Here is a 16,513-nt window from a genome sequence, read left to right on the forward strand (position 1 = left end):
ACCTGGATGGAATAGGTTCACACGATGAAGGGTTAAGCTCTCAGGGTTAGGTGGCTGATTGCAGCCTTTTCCCGTCGTGCAGTGTGAGGCCTGCACAAGGAGAGGGAGCTTCAGAGAATCAGATCATTTGGAAATAAGAACTGTTGGGTAAAAGTGCAGGTGGACTGTGATGAGGGGCAAAGCACGTGAGACATTCAGTCCTGCACCATTGTGCACTGGGCAACCCCCGTTTTGCCCCTGATAAGAGCTCCCTTTCTCTGGGCCGAGATCTAAGAAACTGCCCATCTGGATGTGTGTTACATTGTTGGAACAGAGTCCCACAAACTAGGCAGCTCACACAGCAGACACTTCCTCTGTCATTGTCCAGGAGACCCTGTGCCCATGTGCAGTTACATTCTGAGGACTACGAGTTTTAGCGGAGACCCAGCTTAGCCTATAGCAAGAAAGATAGTCTTGGGAAAAAGCGATCAGAAGTGGGAAGCTCAGCTTTCTCCTGAATGGTCTGTGCCAGGGCTGATGCCACTATTCTGCACACCAGGAACTTTCTGGGACTGAGTCCTGTGGCTGTCCCACACCTGCTGGCCTCAGTCCTCTCCTCCAGCAGATACCCGTAGCTTGATGATGGTGGAGTTTGGGGGCTCTTGTGTTTATTTACCTAATTCCCCTGGTGCCCGTATAAGGCAGGTGTAATTACCTGTTTTAGAAGCTCAGACTTGGGCTGAACCTGGTCTCAGCCGGCCAGCTGTGGGCAGAGGCAGATCAGGATGAGCTGGTCACCTGGGTTGCTGTGTTGAGGGATGGGAGGGAGGTCATCTCAAAAGCTTCCATCCAAGAGGGTTAGTAAGTTGGCATCAAAGACATGATATCATCATGAGACTTGCATGGTGGTAAGTGTTGTGATGGCCACTGACTGGCCCTTCTAGTACCTTACTCAACAAACAGGAAAACTGTGCCCCACCTCCCATCCAGCCCTCTAAGGCTTGGCTTTACCTCCAGTGAGGGCTGTGGGTGAACGACAACTCAGTCTCTTAGGCTTAGCATACTCTGCACAGATTATATTGAAAACATGTTCTTATTTTGAATAATTATTCAATCTTATTCAGGCTAAGACAAATAATAGCATATCTAATATTTCTCATCATCTCATCCTTTATAGAGTGATATCCTAAGACCTTCACCTGTTCACTCATTTAATCCACTGAGCTCTGCTATGTGTTTATAGTCATTTGACAGTGGAGGAAACTGAGGCACAGAGAGCTGAAGATACTCTTGATCTCCAGGGGTTTCTGGAGCTGGGTTTCCATCCCCCATCTCTGGCACCAAAGCTATGGCTCTGAGCTGCATCTACTGGAGACATGAAAAGTACATTCTCCTTGAACCTGGCTTGTAATATCTGGTCTTGGCTGTGCGACAACATTATTTTAGTTAAAATGCTACCATGACTCATGGGCATGGCTCCCACGTGGGAAATTATGTGTCAAGTTTTACCTAACTTTGTTCCATCGGGGACAATATAAGTTGTCTTAAAGATCATCTTTGTGCTGAGGTTTTCATGGCAGCCTTTGGTTCACAGTAACTTTCCATGTGCAGAAGAACAGGGGCCTGTAGTGGACATGGTGCCCTTGAGGCCTGTTGCTTGCATGGCCTTCAGAGTAACCGTCACGACTGCCAGAGCCCTGATACTGTGCTTCTTTACAGAAAACCACTCTGCACCTCCTGACGTAACCACTTACACCTCAGAGCACACGATACAGGTGGAACGGCCACAGGGTTCCACAGCCTCGCGGACGGCACCCAAGTATGGCAACGCTGAGCTTATGGAGACTGGGGATGGTACGTCTCGGCTGAGGTTCTTTGACCTCCTTATAAACTATCCTTGCTGTGGCTGTTTCCCAGGGGCTCACTGGATCACTGAGCCAGTTGGCTGGGTTCAGTGGTGCCAGGGTTTTGAGGAATGGCAGAGTTCTCTGTTCCCTGTGTCCTGTGGCTGTTCCCCCATTCAGCCCCAAGTAGGAAGACTCAACTTTATTTTTTGCCTTATTCTACTTTCTTTAGGCCTTAGTCTTTCTCAGGTCTCAAAAGTTAGAATAGAATCTGACAGTGAAATAAGATTTTTTTGTGTGCAAGGTGGGGAGGGTGTCCTGCTGTGCTCAGCCCCTGAGACATGCACATGGCCAGCCTGGAGTCCATCCCCCCCGCCCCCCTGCAGTACCTGCCCATACAGAGTGTGTGCTTGACCTCTTTAGGGTATGGCTGTCTGGTCCTGTCTCTCATCCACGTGAATTCTTTATATCGAAATGTGAAAACCTGATGCTTTTCAGTGATCATTCATTTAGTTGATTTTCAAAATGTGATGTTTGTTATTGCTGTGATAAACATGGTGTTTGCTTTTTGGCACATGCGAATAAGTATGTGCTATGTCCCGTTACAGAAAATCCTGACTTAAGCCGTGTTTTAGTGGCTGTGCTTCAGGATGCAGGGCTGGAGTCTGGGGAGGCATGTAGGTCTGAGGCATGTGCAGGCACTCACCTGTGTCAGGAGAGCACACTCCTGAGCCTTTTGGAAGTCTCAGGCAGACAGAGAGGTCAGATTGTGGTCCCCAAGCATTGGTGGTCTCAGGGAGAGATGGACTTGGTTCTCACAGCCTTTTGGGGTGTCTGGGGAAGAGGGGCCCTCAGGCAGTGTAACACAAAGCACACCCTTTGCAAACAAATTCTGTCCTAAGAATTAGAGGACAGGTCACCTGTGTGTGGCCCTGAGCCTCCACGGGGCACCGCAGAGCAGCTCAGTTGGGGAGGAGCTGGTTTGTCTCCACCCTCTCCCAGCTGGGCTAGGCTGCTTTCTGCAACGTGAGTCTGTCTGCCCACTGGAACCGGCAGTCACCTTGAACTGGAGGGGACCCAGGTCTCAGTCATGAAGAGTGTTAGCCATGCAGCAATCTGTGCTGGGTGGGGGCTCTGTTTTCTGGCCAGGGAGCCATGCTTGCTTGTTCAGGCTGTACTGACCACTCCATCTGCCTCACGGTTCCTCTTGTCTAGGAGTACCTGTAAGCAGCCGGGTATCAGCGAAAATTCAGCAGCTTGTAAATACCTTGAAGCGGCCTAAACGGCCGCCATTACGGGAATTCTTTGTTGACGACTTTGAAGAATTATTAGAAGGTAAGAGATCCTTCTCCCACCCTGCTTGTTGAGGTCTCCTGTGCTCATGTGGGCAGTAGCCAGGCTTTCTCTCTAAGGCAGTGGTTCTCAGCCTTCCTAATGCCACAATGTATTTTCATTGTTACAAAGGGGTCATGACCCACAAGTTGAGAACTGCTGCTCTAAGGCCTTTTAATTTTCCTGAGTGTGATCTCAGCCCTCACCCAGTGGTGGGAATCTGCAGAGGACAGAGGTCTCCACAGCTGATGATTCTGCTCTGAGTCCAACCTCTTTTTAGCTGTGTGAGATTATAGAAACTTCATCTTACAGCAGAGTGGGGCTCTTGGGTAAACTGGTTAAGGAGTCACCTGCCCTTCCTTCTCCCACTCTGCAGACGCAGGGGCTGGTGTCTCGGCCCCTGACCACTTCTGAGCCTTTGAACACAGCGTAAAACTGAAACAAAGTGCGGGAACTGCTAGTCAGCAACCAAAAAGTCATAAGGTGGGAGAGATGAACCTTTCTCACATGTGGAGAAGTAATTTCAGTTTCTCACTTACCTAAACAATTTAGCAGGTGGTATCATGATGCATTTGTTTTGGTTTTCTTCAAGAAAATACTTGTTCCATGCTCTGTCATTCAGAATAGTTGTAGCAAATTTAAATTTAGAGCTTAGGTATTTAAGGGCAAAATATAATTTAGCACGATTTGAGCAGTTTGAAGTCCAGAACAATGAGTGTATGATGATACCTGGAGCTTTGAGCTTGGCTGTCAGCACTGGGCACTTTCACCTGTTCCCAGTTCACAGTTCTGCTCTAGTCACTGAAGCTCTCCATCCCCACATTGCTGTGGAAATTGTAAGACATTGTGAGGCTGGTGTAATAAATAGACGATGACACTAGTGAAGTTTGTTTTCGTTCCCTAAAAAAATTTATACCTTAAGTATAAATCCCCACTTCTCTGAAAAGCATACAAGGGTAATCATGCTAATACAATAATGCTTTTCTTGAAAACTTATGTGTTGAAACACTGTAGTTCAACAACCAGATCCAAACCAGCCAAAGCCAGAAGGGGCCCAGATGCTGGCTGTGCGCGGGGAGCAGCTGGGCGTTGTCACAAACTGGCCGCCATCGCTGGAGGCTGCGCTGCAGCGGTGGGGAACCATTTCGCCCAAGGCCCCTTGCCTGAGCACCATGGACACGAATGGGAAGCCGTTGTACATCCTCACTTACGGTAACCCTCTGCCCCTGCCCCTGTGCATGTCCTCATGGTGACCCTCCAGCTGTCCCCTTGTGTACGTCCTCACAGTGACCTTCTGACCTGTCCCCCTCTGTACGTCCTCACAGTGACCCTCCAGGCTGTCCCCCATGTACATCCTCATGGTGACCCTCCAGGCTGTCCCCCATGTACATCGTCATGGTGACCCTCCAGCCTGTCCCCCATATATGTCCTCACAGTGACCCTCCAGCCTGTCCCCCTGTGTGTGTCCTCATGGTGACCCTCCAGCCTGTCCCCCTGTGTAGGTCTTTGGTAACCCTCTAGCCCAGTGGTTCTCAACCTTCCTAATGCTATGATGTATTTTCATTGTTACAGAAGGGTCATGACCCACAGGTTGAGAACCACTGTTCTAGCCCATCCCCAGTGGGACGCTTACTCCCCTACATACCTGCTGCCACATGTGCAGGACATAAATAGAAGTTAGGTGGCCAATCTGTGTTTCTCTTTCTGGTACAGGGATGAGGAATCTGCTGGGCTCAGTGGGTCACACCTGTGATCTCAGAACTTTCACAGGCTGAGGCAGGAAGGTTGCTTGAGGCCAGGCAAAAAGTTAAATCAGCTGGGCATGTGGTGGTACGCGCCCATAGTCCCAGCTGCTCTGGAGGCTGAGGCAGGAGGATCACTTCAGCCCAGGAGTTTGAGGCTGCTGTGAGCTGTGATCACACGGCTGCTCTCCAGCCTAGATGATGATGAGACCATGTCTCAAAAAAGAAAAGAAATGGATTCTGAATAAAAGCGTTTAAGATAGGAAATTTATTTGGTTTCAATATGAAAGTTACTGTTTGTTACGTGTTTTTTGAGTTAAAACCTTAAACAGTGATCGTAAGGCCAGTTAGGAAGTCAGATTTCACTTCTTGGATATATATAGTACATGATTTGGGGGGAGGTGGTGCAGATAGTGCTTTTAGCAAGGATTAGAAGCTAGGGAGTGCATATCTGAATGCTTTGGTGGGTGTCACTCAGAAGAAACAAAGTCTGTTTCCAAAGTGCTTTTTTAGAAAACCAGAGAAACAAGCTTTCTCTTATTTTTCATTTGATAACAGTTAACACAGTGTGTAAACTTTTTGCAGTTAGTTACCTGCAACAGATACAGTTTTTCTGTGTTCTATGGATAAAGGGCCCTGGAAAAGCAGATGGCACCGTTAGTTCCTCACTGCCTGCTGTATCTTCTCAAAGAAATAAACTTAATAACTTAAAAGACCACATTGGCTCATATTACATGTGCATGCATAAGGTTAGATGACTTCAAACTTGTGCTTTTCTTTCTGTAACACTGACACACTTCTAACTGTAGATAAAAAATAAATTGATGCCTGCATGATCCATTGAGGTCAGGAGCCTGAGCACAGCCCAGCGTCCTGGGTAGGGCCCAGAGGTGCCAGCTGTGCACCTGTGCCATTCAGGGACAGAAGTGAGACTTGGGCTTCAGAGCGTGTGTTTAATAGCTCTTGTTTTTGTGGCTTCACTGGGTGGTTTTAAGTGGATACTGGGCGTCACCCATGATGAAGCATAATCTTGATGTATTTTTTAAATTACACTTTTGGAAATAGGTTTTATTCAGTCAAAAAGATGGAAGATTTCACTGTATGACCCTTGTCTCTGGCCATTCAGCCTTGGAACTAGTTGGGTACTTGCAGTTACTGTGTCCTACTAGCTGATGGCCCTAAGGCTGACCTGCCTGTAAATGGGAAATTCTAGGGCCAACCCATCAGTGTGTAAGCACTTGTGTTCACCCTGGGAATGGACCAGCCCTCACTGCGATACGTTAGCATGTCCTGTGCATTGGTACAGAGACTTGGGAAATAAAAGTGAATCAGACACAGGTCTCAAGGGCTCACAGTCTAGATTAGAAGCACAGCCCCTCCTGACCAGGCTCTGTAGGGCAGCATAGTGCTGACTTCGTCCCCTTCTCATAAGGTTAAGGTACCTTTGAAGACACAGACTGAATATGGCATATGAATATTTGGATTCATCAAAGCGTTGTGTCCACAACCAAGGCATTTCAACTCCTTTTAAGTCATCTATATTTTGTTGTATTTTAATTATCAGACTCTGGTTATATGCTGTAGATCAGTTGTGGGTTTTATTTGTTGAAGTATCTAAGAAAGCAATGCATTTCCAAATGTGAGATTGCAGCTTGTCAGGACAGTGTTTTCTGGTACAAGTGATACCATAGAAAAGGCATTTTCTATATAAAAACACTAGAATAGATGAACTGGGGATTGGATATTGCGGGAAAGACTCAGAAAAGCTCATTGGATTAAAGTCATTCTAATACTGAGTAATTGGCACAGTGAAGGGCTGTGCCTTTCAGAGTTTCTCTTCAGCCCCCAAATTCAGCTCCCTGTCCCACCCTGGCTAGAGAGTTCCCGGCTGAGGCACTTTGGGTCTTTAATAGAAGACGTGGATAGCTGAAGGAAGTTGTGAGTCAACTTGAACAATAATCTTACAATTTTGTTCTCCACTTAGCAATAGAGATTAAAAGCATGCTGAAGAGTATCTATGGAACTCATAATCCTAAATGAATGGAAATGAGTCATGCTGCTGAGTTGATTGACCTTGACCTCCTGCCCCACCTGCCAGGAGCTTTCCACCATCATCTTCCTCTGTGTCCTCTCTGTAAAGACATCTACTTTGCTACAATGTGCATTTTTCACCGAGCAAATGCTCACAGTCATTGATTGCTTCTGTTCCTTTTCTTTCTTAATTCATGAATGTGCTTCAGATGTTTGAAGGAATTGAGATTCTTGAGCTAGAAATGTGCCAGTGGCCTTCCCAAGCCCTTGACTGTGGGCCTGTGGTCTGTGTTGCCATGCTCTCTGGCAGCTCTGCACCCAGCCTGGATCACCTAGCCACCTCCTCTCCACACTCACTCTCTGCCCGGCCTCCTCCACAGCCAAGGGAAAATTGGATAACGTGCAGTAAAACAGTGCTGACACCACTCAGTCTCCTGTCAGCCATGAGCTGCTGTTTCTTCTCTGATTTTCTCTTTAAAAAATACAAAGTATAGGGCAGTACCTGTGGCTCAGGGAGTAAGGCGCTGGCCCCATACACCAGGGGTGGAGGGTTCAAGCCCTGCCCCAGCCAAAACTGAAAACAAACAAACAAAAAAACAAAGTATAAAAAATATCAAAATTTTTGCTAAAACTTTGTGTTTTGTCCTTTAGACTTCTTTTTGTATAAAAATTTGATAATATTGACATTAAAATTCTTAGCTAAGAATGAAGCTACAACTTTAACAAACTATAATGGTGCTAATTGATTCATTCATTTATAACCCATCACTTTTTTTAATCAGACTTAAAGAGACTTTAGGCACAAGACTTTAGGCACAAAGAGACTTAAAGGCACAAATTTTTTTTTATTAAAATAAAAACCTCCCTCAGTTATTTTTAATGGATTGATAACTATTAAAAAAACTAGGCGGTGCCTGTAGCTCAGTGGGTAGGGCACGGGCCCCATATACTGAGGGTGGCGGGTTCGAGCCCAGCCCCGGCCAAACTCCAACAAAAAAAACAGCTGGGTGTTGTGGCGGGCACCTGTAGTCCCAGCTACTTGGGAGGCTGAGGCAAGAGAATTGCGTAAGCGCAAGAGCTGGAGGTTGCTGTGAGCTGTGTGGTCCCATAGCACTCTACCGAGAGCGATAAAGTGAGACTCTGTCTCTATAAAACAAAACAAAACTATCCTCCCCAAATAAATTCCACACATTTATAAAGCAGTGTCTGGAAGACTGACCACATTGTTGAGGATGAGAACTAACCATGGGGGGAGGAAACAGGAATGAAATCCATGCCTAGTAATTAAGTGCTCAAGACATAGGGTTTGCATTTAGCCTGACTTTCTTTTGTCATAGCTTGCCTGCGACCCTAATAAAACTGAGAAACATTTGTTGAACACAGACTGAACCAAGAAGTATCCTAAGAATTAAAGATAAGCATCCCTTTTGCTCCCTGTTTACTGAGGGGAGATAAGTGGACGAAACCTGTGACAAGTGGATAGTAATAGCACTCATTCGGGTAATGCCAATTCTAGTATGAAATAAATTAAGGATGTTTTTTCAAAATATATTGCAAACAAAAATTTGATTTTCTGCTATGTTAAAATAAGGAAAGGATTGAAATGGTGATTGCATTAAAACAAATTATTTAGAATTACTCCTCATCACCCTGTCTCTGCCTGAGCATCACTGACCACCTCTGCAAACCTGTTAACAGTTGAAGTCTCTGAGGCCAGGCTGTAATGGCCTTGGTGTTTTCAGGACCTCATTTTAGGTGTTAGAGTGATTTTCATTCCGTCTCAGACTGTTCAGGTACCATGTGACGCTGAGTCGAGGCTGCCCTAGATGAGGCTGGGGTGATAGGTGCGGCTTCCTCAGGGGCAAACACTTCTGCTAAAGTGTCTTTCTATTTTTAATCCTGCTTTGTGGTCATTTTTTCTAAAGTTCAAAACCTTTAATTCAAAATATTTACCATTGTCTTTACCTAAATCCAAGGATTTGTCCCCAGAAACACTAACAATGAGGTTAGGGAAACTTGAAGTTGAGAAATTTAGGACTTAGGGAGGAAAAGGGACCAAGTGTTGATACAGAAAAGGCTACTTTGTCCCCTCCGTGTCCCTTAAGCCAGGGCCTATTAAGAGAGGGGGTGGGGGCCCCACAGGGCTGCAGCACTCTTCTCCCTGGAGACCTGCCTGGGCTTCTGTGCTGATGACCAAGAACTCTGGTGGCTTTGCTGCAGGCTCTTTATGCAGGAAGAGGGATTTTGTGTGTGCTGGGACCTCGCTCATATGCTCTGGCTGCTCTGGTCTTAGGAGTTGGAGTTGTTGGCTTGTATTTCTCCTCTTGATTCCAGGGCCTAGGAATAAACTGAAGAAGAAGAAGCAGAGATGCTCTGGGTTGCCCCAGCCCTCAGCCCCTTGCTCACTGTAAACAAGTCAGAAGACAGGCCATGTCTGGTTTTTACTTTTTCTTTCTCTCTCTGAAGCTTTGTTTTTAAAAACATTTATTTCCCACTTCACTTTATTTTCAGTCTATGCTCTTGCCCTAGTCAGTTGCAGGCCGTGCCAGCAGCAAAAGGGACACAGTGCTGGGCAAAGCCATAGCGATCTCTGTCAGTTTAACACCACATGTCTCTGTAACCAAAAATGCATGTGTATTGTAGTCCAACTAATTGTGTCTTTGTAATTTGTGTTGATAGGCAAACTGTGGACAAGAAGCATGAAGGTTGCCTACAACATTCTGCACAAATTAGGTACGAAGCAGGAGCCAATGGTGCGGCCTGGAGACAGGGTAAGTGCAGCGTGAGTTGTGTCTGCTGAATGCACAGTCTCATATGGAAAAACACCTGTTTTAAGATTCGGTGTTCTGCCTCTCTCCTCCTATGTAAAGCTTTCTTCATGTTACATGCAGGACCAACTACATGCAGTGTGACATTTAATCTTCACAATGACCCAGTGAGCTATACTGTGGTCTCTCCATTTTATGCATGAGGCACTTGGGCTTAGCAAGGCTGAGCATCAGGTCATATCAACATCAGAAGAAGGTGCGTCACCAGTTAGTGGCATAACCAGCCTCACATCTGCCATCAGCCTTCCTGCCCATGTTCTTAATGCTCGTGGCCACTCTCTGGTGTGATCCACCTGGGCAGAGTTAGGCTAAGACAGTTCCATGTAAGCAGTTTTACATCAGTGGGTGAGACGGACAGCCCTGCAGCATGCTATCACTGCCTTCATCTCCCAGCCTCACATTTCTGGATGCAGACAGACCCTTGGGGCAGAAGATCAGCAAGCACTGGACTTAACTGGAATTCCAGGACAAATGCACCTGATAGACGTTCACAGAACATACTACCCTAAACTATAAAATACATGTTCTCATCAGAGGGGACTTTTTCCAAGATAACCATAAAATAAGTCGCTGCATATTTAGGAAAATTGGAATCATATTGTATATCTTTTCAGACCATAGTAAAATAAAACTAGAAATCAGTTCTAAGAGGAACTCTCAAAACTATACAAATATATGAAAATTAAACAACTTGCTACTGAATGGTCCTTAAGTTATTGATGAAATCAAAACAGAAATCAAAAAATCTTTTTCATTGAAAGACAAGGACATCATAAACTTCCAAAATCTGTAGAAAGTGCTACTAAACGGAAATCTCATAGCTTTATATGCTTAACATCAAAAAGATCACGTTAACCTAATTTCACACTGTGAGGAACTAGAAAAAGAATAAACCAAACCCAAAGCTAGCAGAAGAAAAGAAATAACAAGTCAGAACTAAATGAAAATGAAACCCCAAAACAAAGGCTCAATGAAAAAAAAAATTGAAAAGACAGTAGGACTGGGTATAGGAGATTCACTTGAGCAGTAGGGCTGGGTATAGGAGGAGCCTTGGAAGTAGCATGAGGAAGACAATGGGAATTAGCTCAACAGAGGTCGTCTCAGCTAGGAGTGTGGCTTCCAGCTCCTAACTTGCTGATGGCTGTTCTGCTCTATGAATAAGTACAGTGAAGTATCAAAGGATACATAGAGGATTAAATGAAAGGAAACTGGGGGTTTACAAAAGTTAAGCATCTGGATATTTGTAGTTTTGTGCTAGAATTATTGTGGAGTCGGCAATAAAACGGGATCTGAGTGATTCTAATATTAAAGCAAAACTTAATGGGAATGTATTAAGTACAAACTTCTTAAATTGAAAAGGGCGTGTTCAGTTGCAGATGACTGTTAACGTTTCCTTCATATGAACTTCAGCAAAAGCCCACAGAGCTCACTAAAACCTGTCTCCCGGACACGTGTTCACGCTAGGAGTGTTCACTATGTTCCAGCAGTTTCTCACTGGGCGTTTCCCCTGCTGTTTGGGAGGTTGAGCCCTGCTAGGCATCTCCGCAGACTGCGTGCTCAGGCGCTAACTCCCACCCTGTCCTGCTGTCCTCCAGGTGGCCCTGGTGTTCCCAAACAACGACCCCGCGGCATTCATGGTGGCCTTCTACGGCTGCCTGCTGGCCGAAGTCGTGCCCGTGCCCATTGAGGTGCCACTAACGAGAAAGGTAAGGGGTGAGCTTGTTAAAGCCTGTTAGAGGGAGGTATTGGCCAGGTGGTGGGTGTCCTGTTCCTGGGCAGGGATGTGCAGACTTGGGAGTGCGCTGAGCGCAGGGGCTTCTGTTATCTTGGCAGAGGGTAAAGGTCAGCACTTGGAATGCACAACCCAGCCCAGCTGCAGGGTGCCTTGTGCCCAAGCTCTGCCCCTGTGTTTATTTGTAGCAGAACATTAGCTAAATAATCTGTTAACAAACTGAGCAAGAATCTCATTCCTTGGTATCCAGGATATGGGTAAATGGTTTTTAAATTCATTTTTTTTTGTGGGGGGCTATTAGTTTGTTGCTCTTGGCATTATCTGGTCCCGGCTTTCCCTGTAGTTTGTCATATCATATTGTATAATGATAATATCACGTTTTGTTATTTATCATAATCATTTAGTTTAAAGAAATTGAAGTGCACACCTGCCGCACATCAGTGTGGGTTTCCTAGTCCTTGTGAATGGTCTGCTCACCTTTAAGGCCAGGGTCACAGTAACCTTACAAAAGCATAAAGGGGGAGGAGGTTCTGCAGTGCTGATGTGGCTGTTCACTGAAGGATGCCTAGTGCTTAGGAAAGAGCTGACTGTCTAAGGGCAGCCCCAGACCCAGGCAGGTGCTGGCCCTGGACCTCCTGGTCATCTGGGCTTCCTTAACTCAGCTTTGTTGAGCAAACTCTGGGACCGCTCTTTCAGCTCCAAAACACAAGGTCACGTGTAGCCTACACTGAGTTCCCAGAGAAACTCCGCTGTCTTTGTGCGTGCTCTGATGTTACAGTTTGCTGGTTCAGTATTAAAGAAAACCTTCTTTGCCTTATGGTAACACTTCAGGATCCCCGAGTTTTTATGGCCACTTTTCAAACTCGGCTCTTCGGCTGTGTCAACCTAAAATGAGTGAGGCAAAGATCTCCATCAGTGGAGGTTTATTAAGCCAAAGTTGAAGGTGCCCCTGGGGAAAAAGCCACAGAGAAGTCCATGGCTGTTTTTCCAAAGGGGAATTTGGAAGTTTCCATCTCTAAAGGGGACTGGGGCATATGGAAAGAAAATGTGGTGTGGGGGTGGGGTGGGTGGAGGTAGTGAGACAAAATGGTAGTTCTGTGAGATCCCGAAAACAAACAAACAAACAAACAAACATTTTACGTAAGAAAAGACAAATGTTAGCTGAGAAAAGAGGAGGGAAGGAAGCTTCAGTTACCCTCCTGCCGCTGGGTAAGTGGAAGCTCATCTGGTCCGGCACCTGTGACCTAGTTCATGGTGAGTGTGGAATCAAACATGTTAGTTTTAGGAACCAGACGTACTCTGAGACCTAAAGTTACAATTCGCATGTCCTTGTTTGGGAGGCCCCAGGGAATTTCCTCACAGAATGATCTATGGGACCAGCTCTTCACAAGTGCCTGAGGCCTTTCACTCCACTTTTGTATAAGGAATTGGGTCAGAGTCCTGACATCTTTTCTTTTACGCTTGGGAAAGAGAGGGTGGAAGCAAAGGGAGAGATGATTGCCACTTTAATTTCCTATGTGAAAACCAAAGCATTCCCTCTTGGCCGGGAATGGGAGGTGTAGGTGTGACCTCAGGGCTCACTTCCAGGTGTGAGGGACCCTGCATGGGTTTGTATTTGATACCCACAGAGTGCTTTCTCTTCTGCCTATGCCCTGCCTCCTCACAAAAGTGGAGGGAAAAAGTGCAAGAACTGGGGTTTTATGAAGCATGATACCTGTGACCTCCTGGGTAACTCTGAGCCATCAGTCACCCCCAGTTTTAAACTCTAAGGGCTGTGTGATGCTCCTCTGCAGCTGGTAATTATTTCAGAGTGCAGGGTCTCTCTGGAAAGTCCTTTGATTTATCTAAGCAACAGTAAAATGATTTGGAGGAACTTATAGGCTACTGAACTTATAGATTGGTTGTCAGAGGTTCAATAAGCACACAGAAAGCATCTTATTTATTTATTTTTATTGAGACAGAGTCTCACTTTGTCACCCTTGGTAGAGTGCTGTTGTGTCATAGCTCACATCATTCTCAAACTCTTGGGCTCAAGCAATTCTGTTGCTTCAACCTCCTTAATAGCTGGGCCTATAGGCGCCCGCTACAACATCTGGCTAGTTTTTTTTTGTTGTTGTTGTGTGGCAGGCCCAGGCCAGGTTTGAACCCACAAGCCTCAGTGCATGTGGCCAGCGCCCTAACCACTGAGCTATGGGCACCCAGCCACCATCTTTTCTTGTTATGAACAATTACTGATCTTTTCTCTTTTACATATATAATTCAGATTTGTCTATTTTAAATCTCTACCCTTTTGTCTTCTCACCAGGGCTGGGTCTCATAGGAAACATTGGCAGGAAGCAAGGGGGAAGGGAATTTTCCTGGGAATGTTTGAGAGCTGCTTTCTGGCTGGCAGAGATGCCACACTTATCTGAAAATGTACAACTTCAGATTCCACAGATACAGATAATGTGAAGTTTCCAAAATGGCATTTGTTTGGGTCATGCAATGTTTTACTGTAACCTATTTTTGAGACACCTTGAAAGAATTAAGGATCATGTTTCATAGGTAAAAGTCACTCATTTTAAACATGTTAGACACATTTGCAGAGGGAAGAAGCGGGTGTGCTTTGCGGATAGCTGCCCTGGCCCTGAGGAGAACCCTCCGGTTCCTCTGTGCAAGGCCAGTCAGTGCCAAGGTCTCAGGAGGGTACCTGTGGTCATAGGGTAGGGAGCATGGGCAGGGTGTGGCAGGAGCTATATGGGGTTGAGGGTCAGGAGGCCGAGGAAGAACTATGTGTCCCACTTCTGCCCTTTGGACGTGGCCTCAGTGTTATCAGCAGAAAGAGCTGAAGTCCTTTGCCCCTCTGCACATAACCTAATCACTTTGCTCACAACTGTCTTGGACAACACAAAAAGCCTTCTGGGGCCCAGTCTTTAGAGGTGGTGGAATTTTACCAAAGCAATAACTGAATTATGTGGTAGAATTCTAGGGAAGTAACCAGTATTTTCCATCAGCAGAGGTCCAAGATCTTCCCTAGGAATGAATCAGTTCAACACTGAGACTTTCATTTTTTAATATTATTTTTGACAAATCGTAATTGTATATATTTGGGGGTACAATGGTATGTATGTGTATTTATTATTATATATTGATATTATGTATTATATAATGATATATAACATATGCATTAATATATATATAAAATGCAGAATGATTAAATCAAGCTAATTAGCATGTTATGACCTTGCTGGCCTATCATTTTTGCATGGTGAGATACTCAGTAGTCAGGTATTTTGAGATGCACTGTGCACCTTTCCTGACTACAGTTACCTGCTGTGCAGCAGGGCTCCAAACACTCCTGTCTGCGGCTTTGTATCTTCTGAGTAGAGCTCCCTGGACCCCCAGCCTGCCCCCCTCTGGTACCCACTGTTGTGTCCACTTTTCTAAGTTTGACTTCTGTGAATTCTACAGATAAGTGAGATCGTACGTGTTTCTGTCTGTACCTGGCTTATTGCACCTCTAGGTCCACCCGCACAGGTGGTAGAGTTTGTCCGTCTAAAGGCCGAGCAGAGTTCTGTGTCGGTATTACCATATCCCTGTCCATCTGACATGTGGGTTGATTCTGTGTCTTGGCTACTGTGTGTGGTGCAGCAGTAAACGGGTGCAGATGGCTCTTGGATACATCCATTTCTTTTCCTTCCGATAAATATCCAGTTGTGGGATTGCTGGATCATATGATGGTTCTATTAGTGGTTTTAGTTTTTTGAGGACCTCTATACCATTTTCCATAGTGGCTCTATTTATTAACATCCCCAGCAACAATGTTACTTTTTGGTGGGAACGTAAATTAATAGAAGTGAATTAATTCTATTAAATTAATTAGTAGATAAAGGAAAAAGAGTTCTTTTTCCTTTACATCTTCACCTATACTAATTTTTCATCTTTTTGATAAAAACCTCCTTAACTGGTACGAGGTGACATCTATGGTTTTATTTTGCATTTCCTTGCACAGTTTCTCACATACCTGTTGGCCGTTTGTATGTCGTGTTTTGAAAAGAACTCTCACTTTAGAATATCGCAGTCCATTGGTTCTAGCAAACTTCTACAAAACGCTTAGCTGGAAGAATTCATCAACTTGGGTGCAATTCAGAGTGGGGTGAGGTGTGCATGTACATGTAAATGACAGAGTATGAGTCCGCCCTCCAGGCTGGGGGCTTTTAAACTGAAGACCCAGCCCAGGAACAGTGGCACCTGCTGTCCTAGCTACTTGGGAGGCTGAGGAGGATCATGTGAGCCCAGGAATTCAAGGCTGCAGGGAGCTCTGATGATGCCATTGCAGTCCAGCCTAGGCAGCAGAGTAAGACCTTGTCTCAAGAAATTAGTAAATACCCTAATGAAAGTAAATTGTCTGAAGCCTAAGTGTCCCAGTGGGTCTCTCTGAGCAATGTGTCCCTGTGCACGTCTGCTCTCACAGTCCCCAGCCCAGCTGTCAGCAGTGTGGACCCACCCTTACCAGTGACTCAAGGTTCTGCCATGTGGGATCTCACAGGAAAGTGAGGCCACCAGGGGAGGGGTAGGCAGTGTATGTCCAGGGGGTTCTGCCAGGTCCTGCCTCATTTGCCTGAACTTGCACCCTTAGGATGGGACGGGGAGTTGCTGCAGCTGAGCCCTGGGAAGGAGCGTCTGTCCCAGCGTGAACTTGAGCCCTCAGGATGGCATGGGGAGTTGCTACAGCTGAGCCTTGGGAAGGGGCATCTGTCACAGCGTGAACTTGAGCCCTCAGGATGGCATGGGGAGTTGCTACAGCTGAGCCTTGGGAAGGGGCGTCTCTCATAGCATGAACTTGAGCCCTCAGGATGGTGCAGGGAATTGCTGCAGCTGAGCCCTGGGAAGGAGCGTCTGTCCCAGCATGAACTTGAGCCCTCAGGATGGCATGGGGAGTTGCTACAGCTGAGCCCTGGGAAGGGGCATCTCTCTTGCTGCCCTCCAGACATCCTGGGAGGGACCACCTCAGTGTCCTGTGCACAACCTCGTGTGTGGAGTCTT

At 45.9% G+C, this 16,513-nt stretch overlaps 1 protein-coding gene across 2 annotated transcripts in view; it reads left to right on the forward strand.

The window, feature by feature from the left end:
- DIP2C (disco interacting protein 2 homolog C) overlaps window positions 1-16,513 on the forward strand; it is a 132,708-nt gene that overhangs the window by 22,431 nt on the left and 93,764 nt on the right. For both annotated transcript variants that reach the window (XM_023511377.1, XM_012803352.2), the window contains 5 exons: window positions 1,699-1,833; window positions 3,039-3,158; window positions 4,170-4,367; window positions 9,608-9,699; window positions 11,352-11,462. In XM_023511377.1, coding sequence (XP_023367145.1) covers window positions 1,699-1,833; window positions 3,039-3,158; window positions 4,170-4,367; window positions 9,608-9,699; window positions 11,352-11,462 — 656 coding nt within the window. The remainder of the gene's footprint in view (window positions 1-1,698; window positions 1,834-3,038; window positions 3,159-4,169; window positions 4,368-9,607; window positions 9,700-11,351; window positions 11,463-16,513) is intronic.

This window comes from Otolemur garnettii, unplaced genomic scaffold (genome assembly GCF_000181295.1).
Source record: "Otolemur garnettii isolate 467f Iridium unplaced genomic scaffold, OtoGar3 scaffold00019, whole genome shotgun sequence".
Lineage (NCBI taxonomy): Eukaryota > Metazoa > Chordata > Mammalia > Primates > Galagidae > Otolemur > Otolemur garnettii.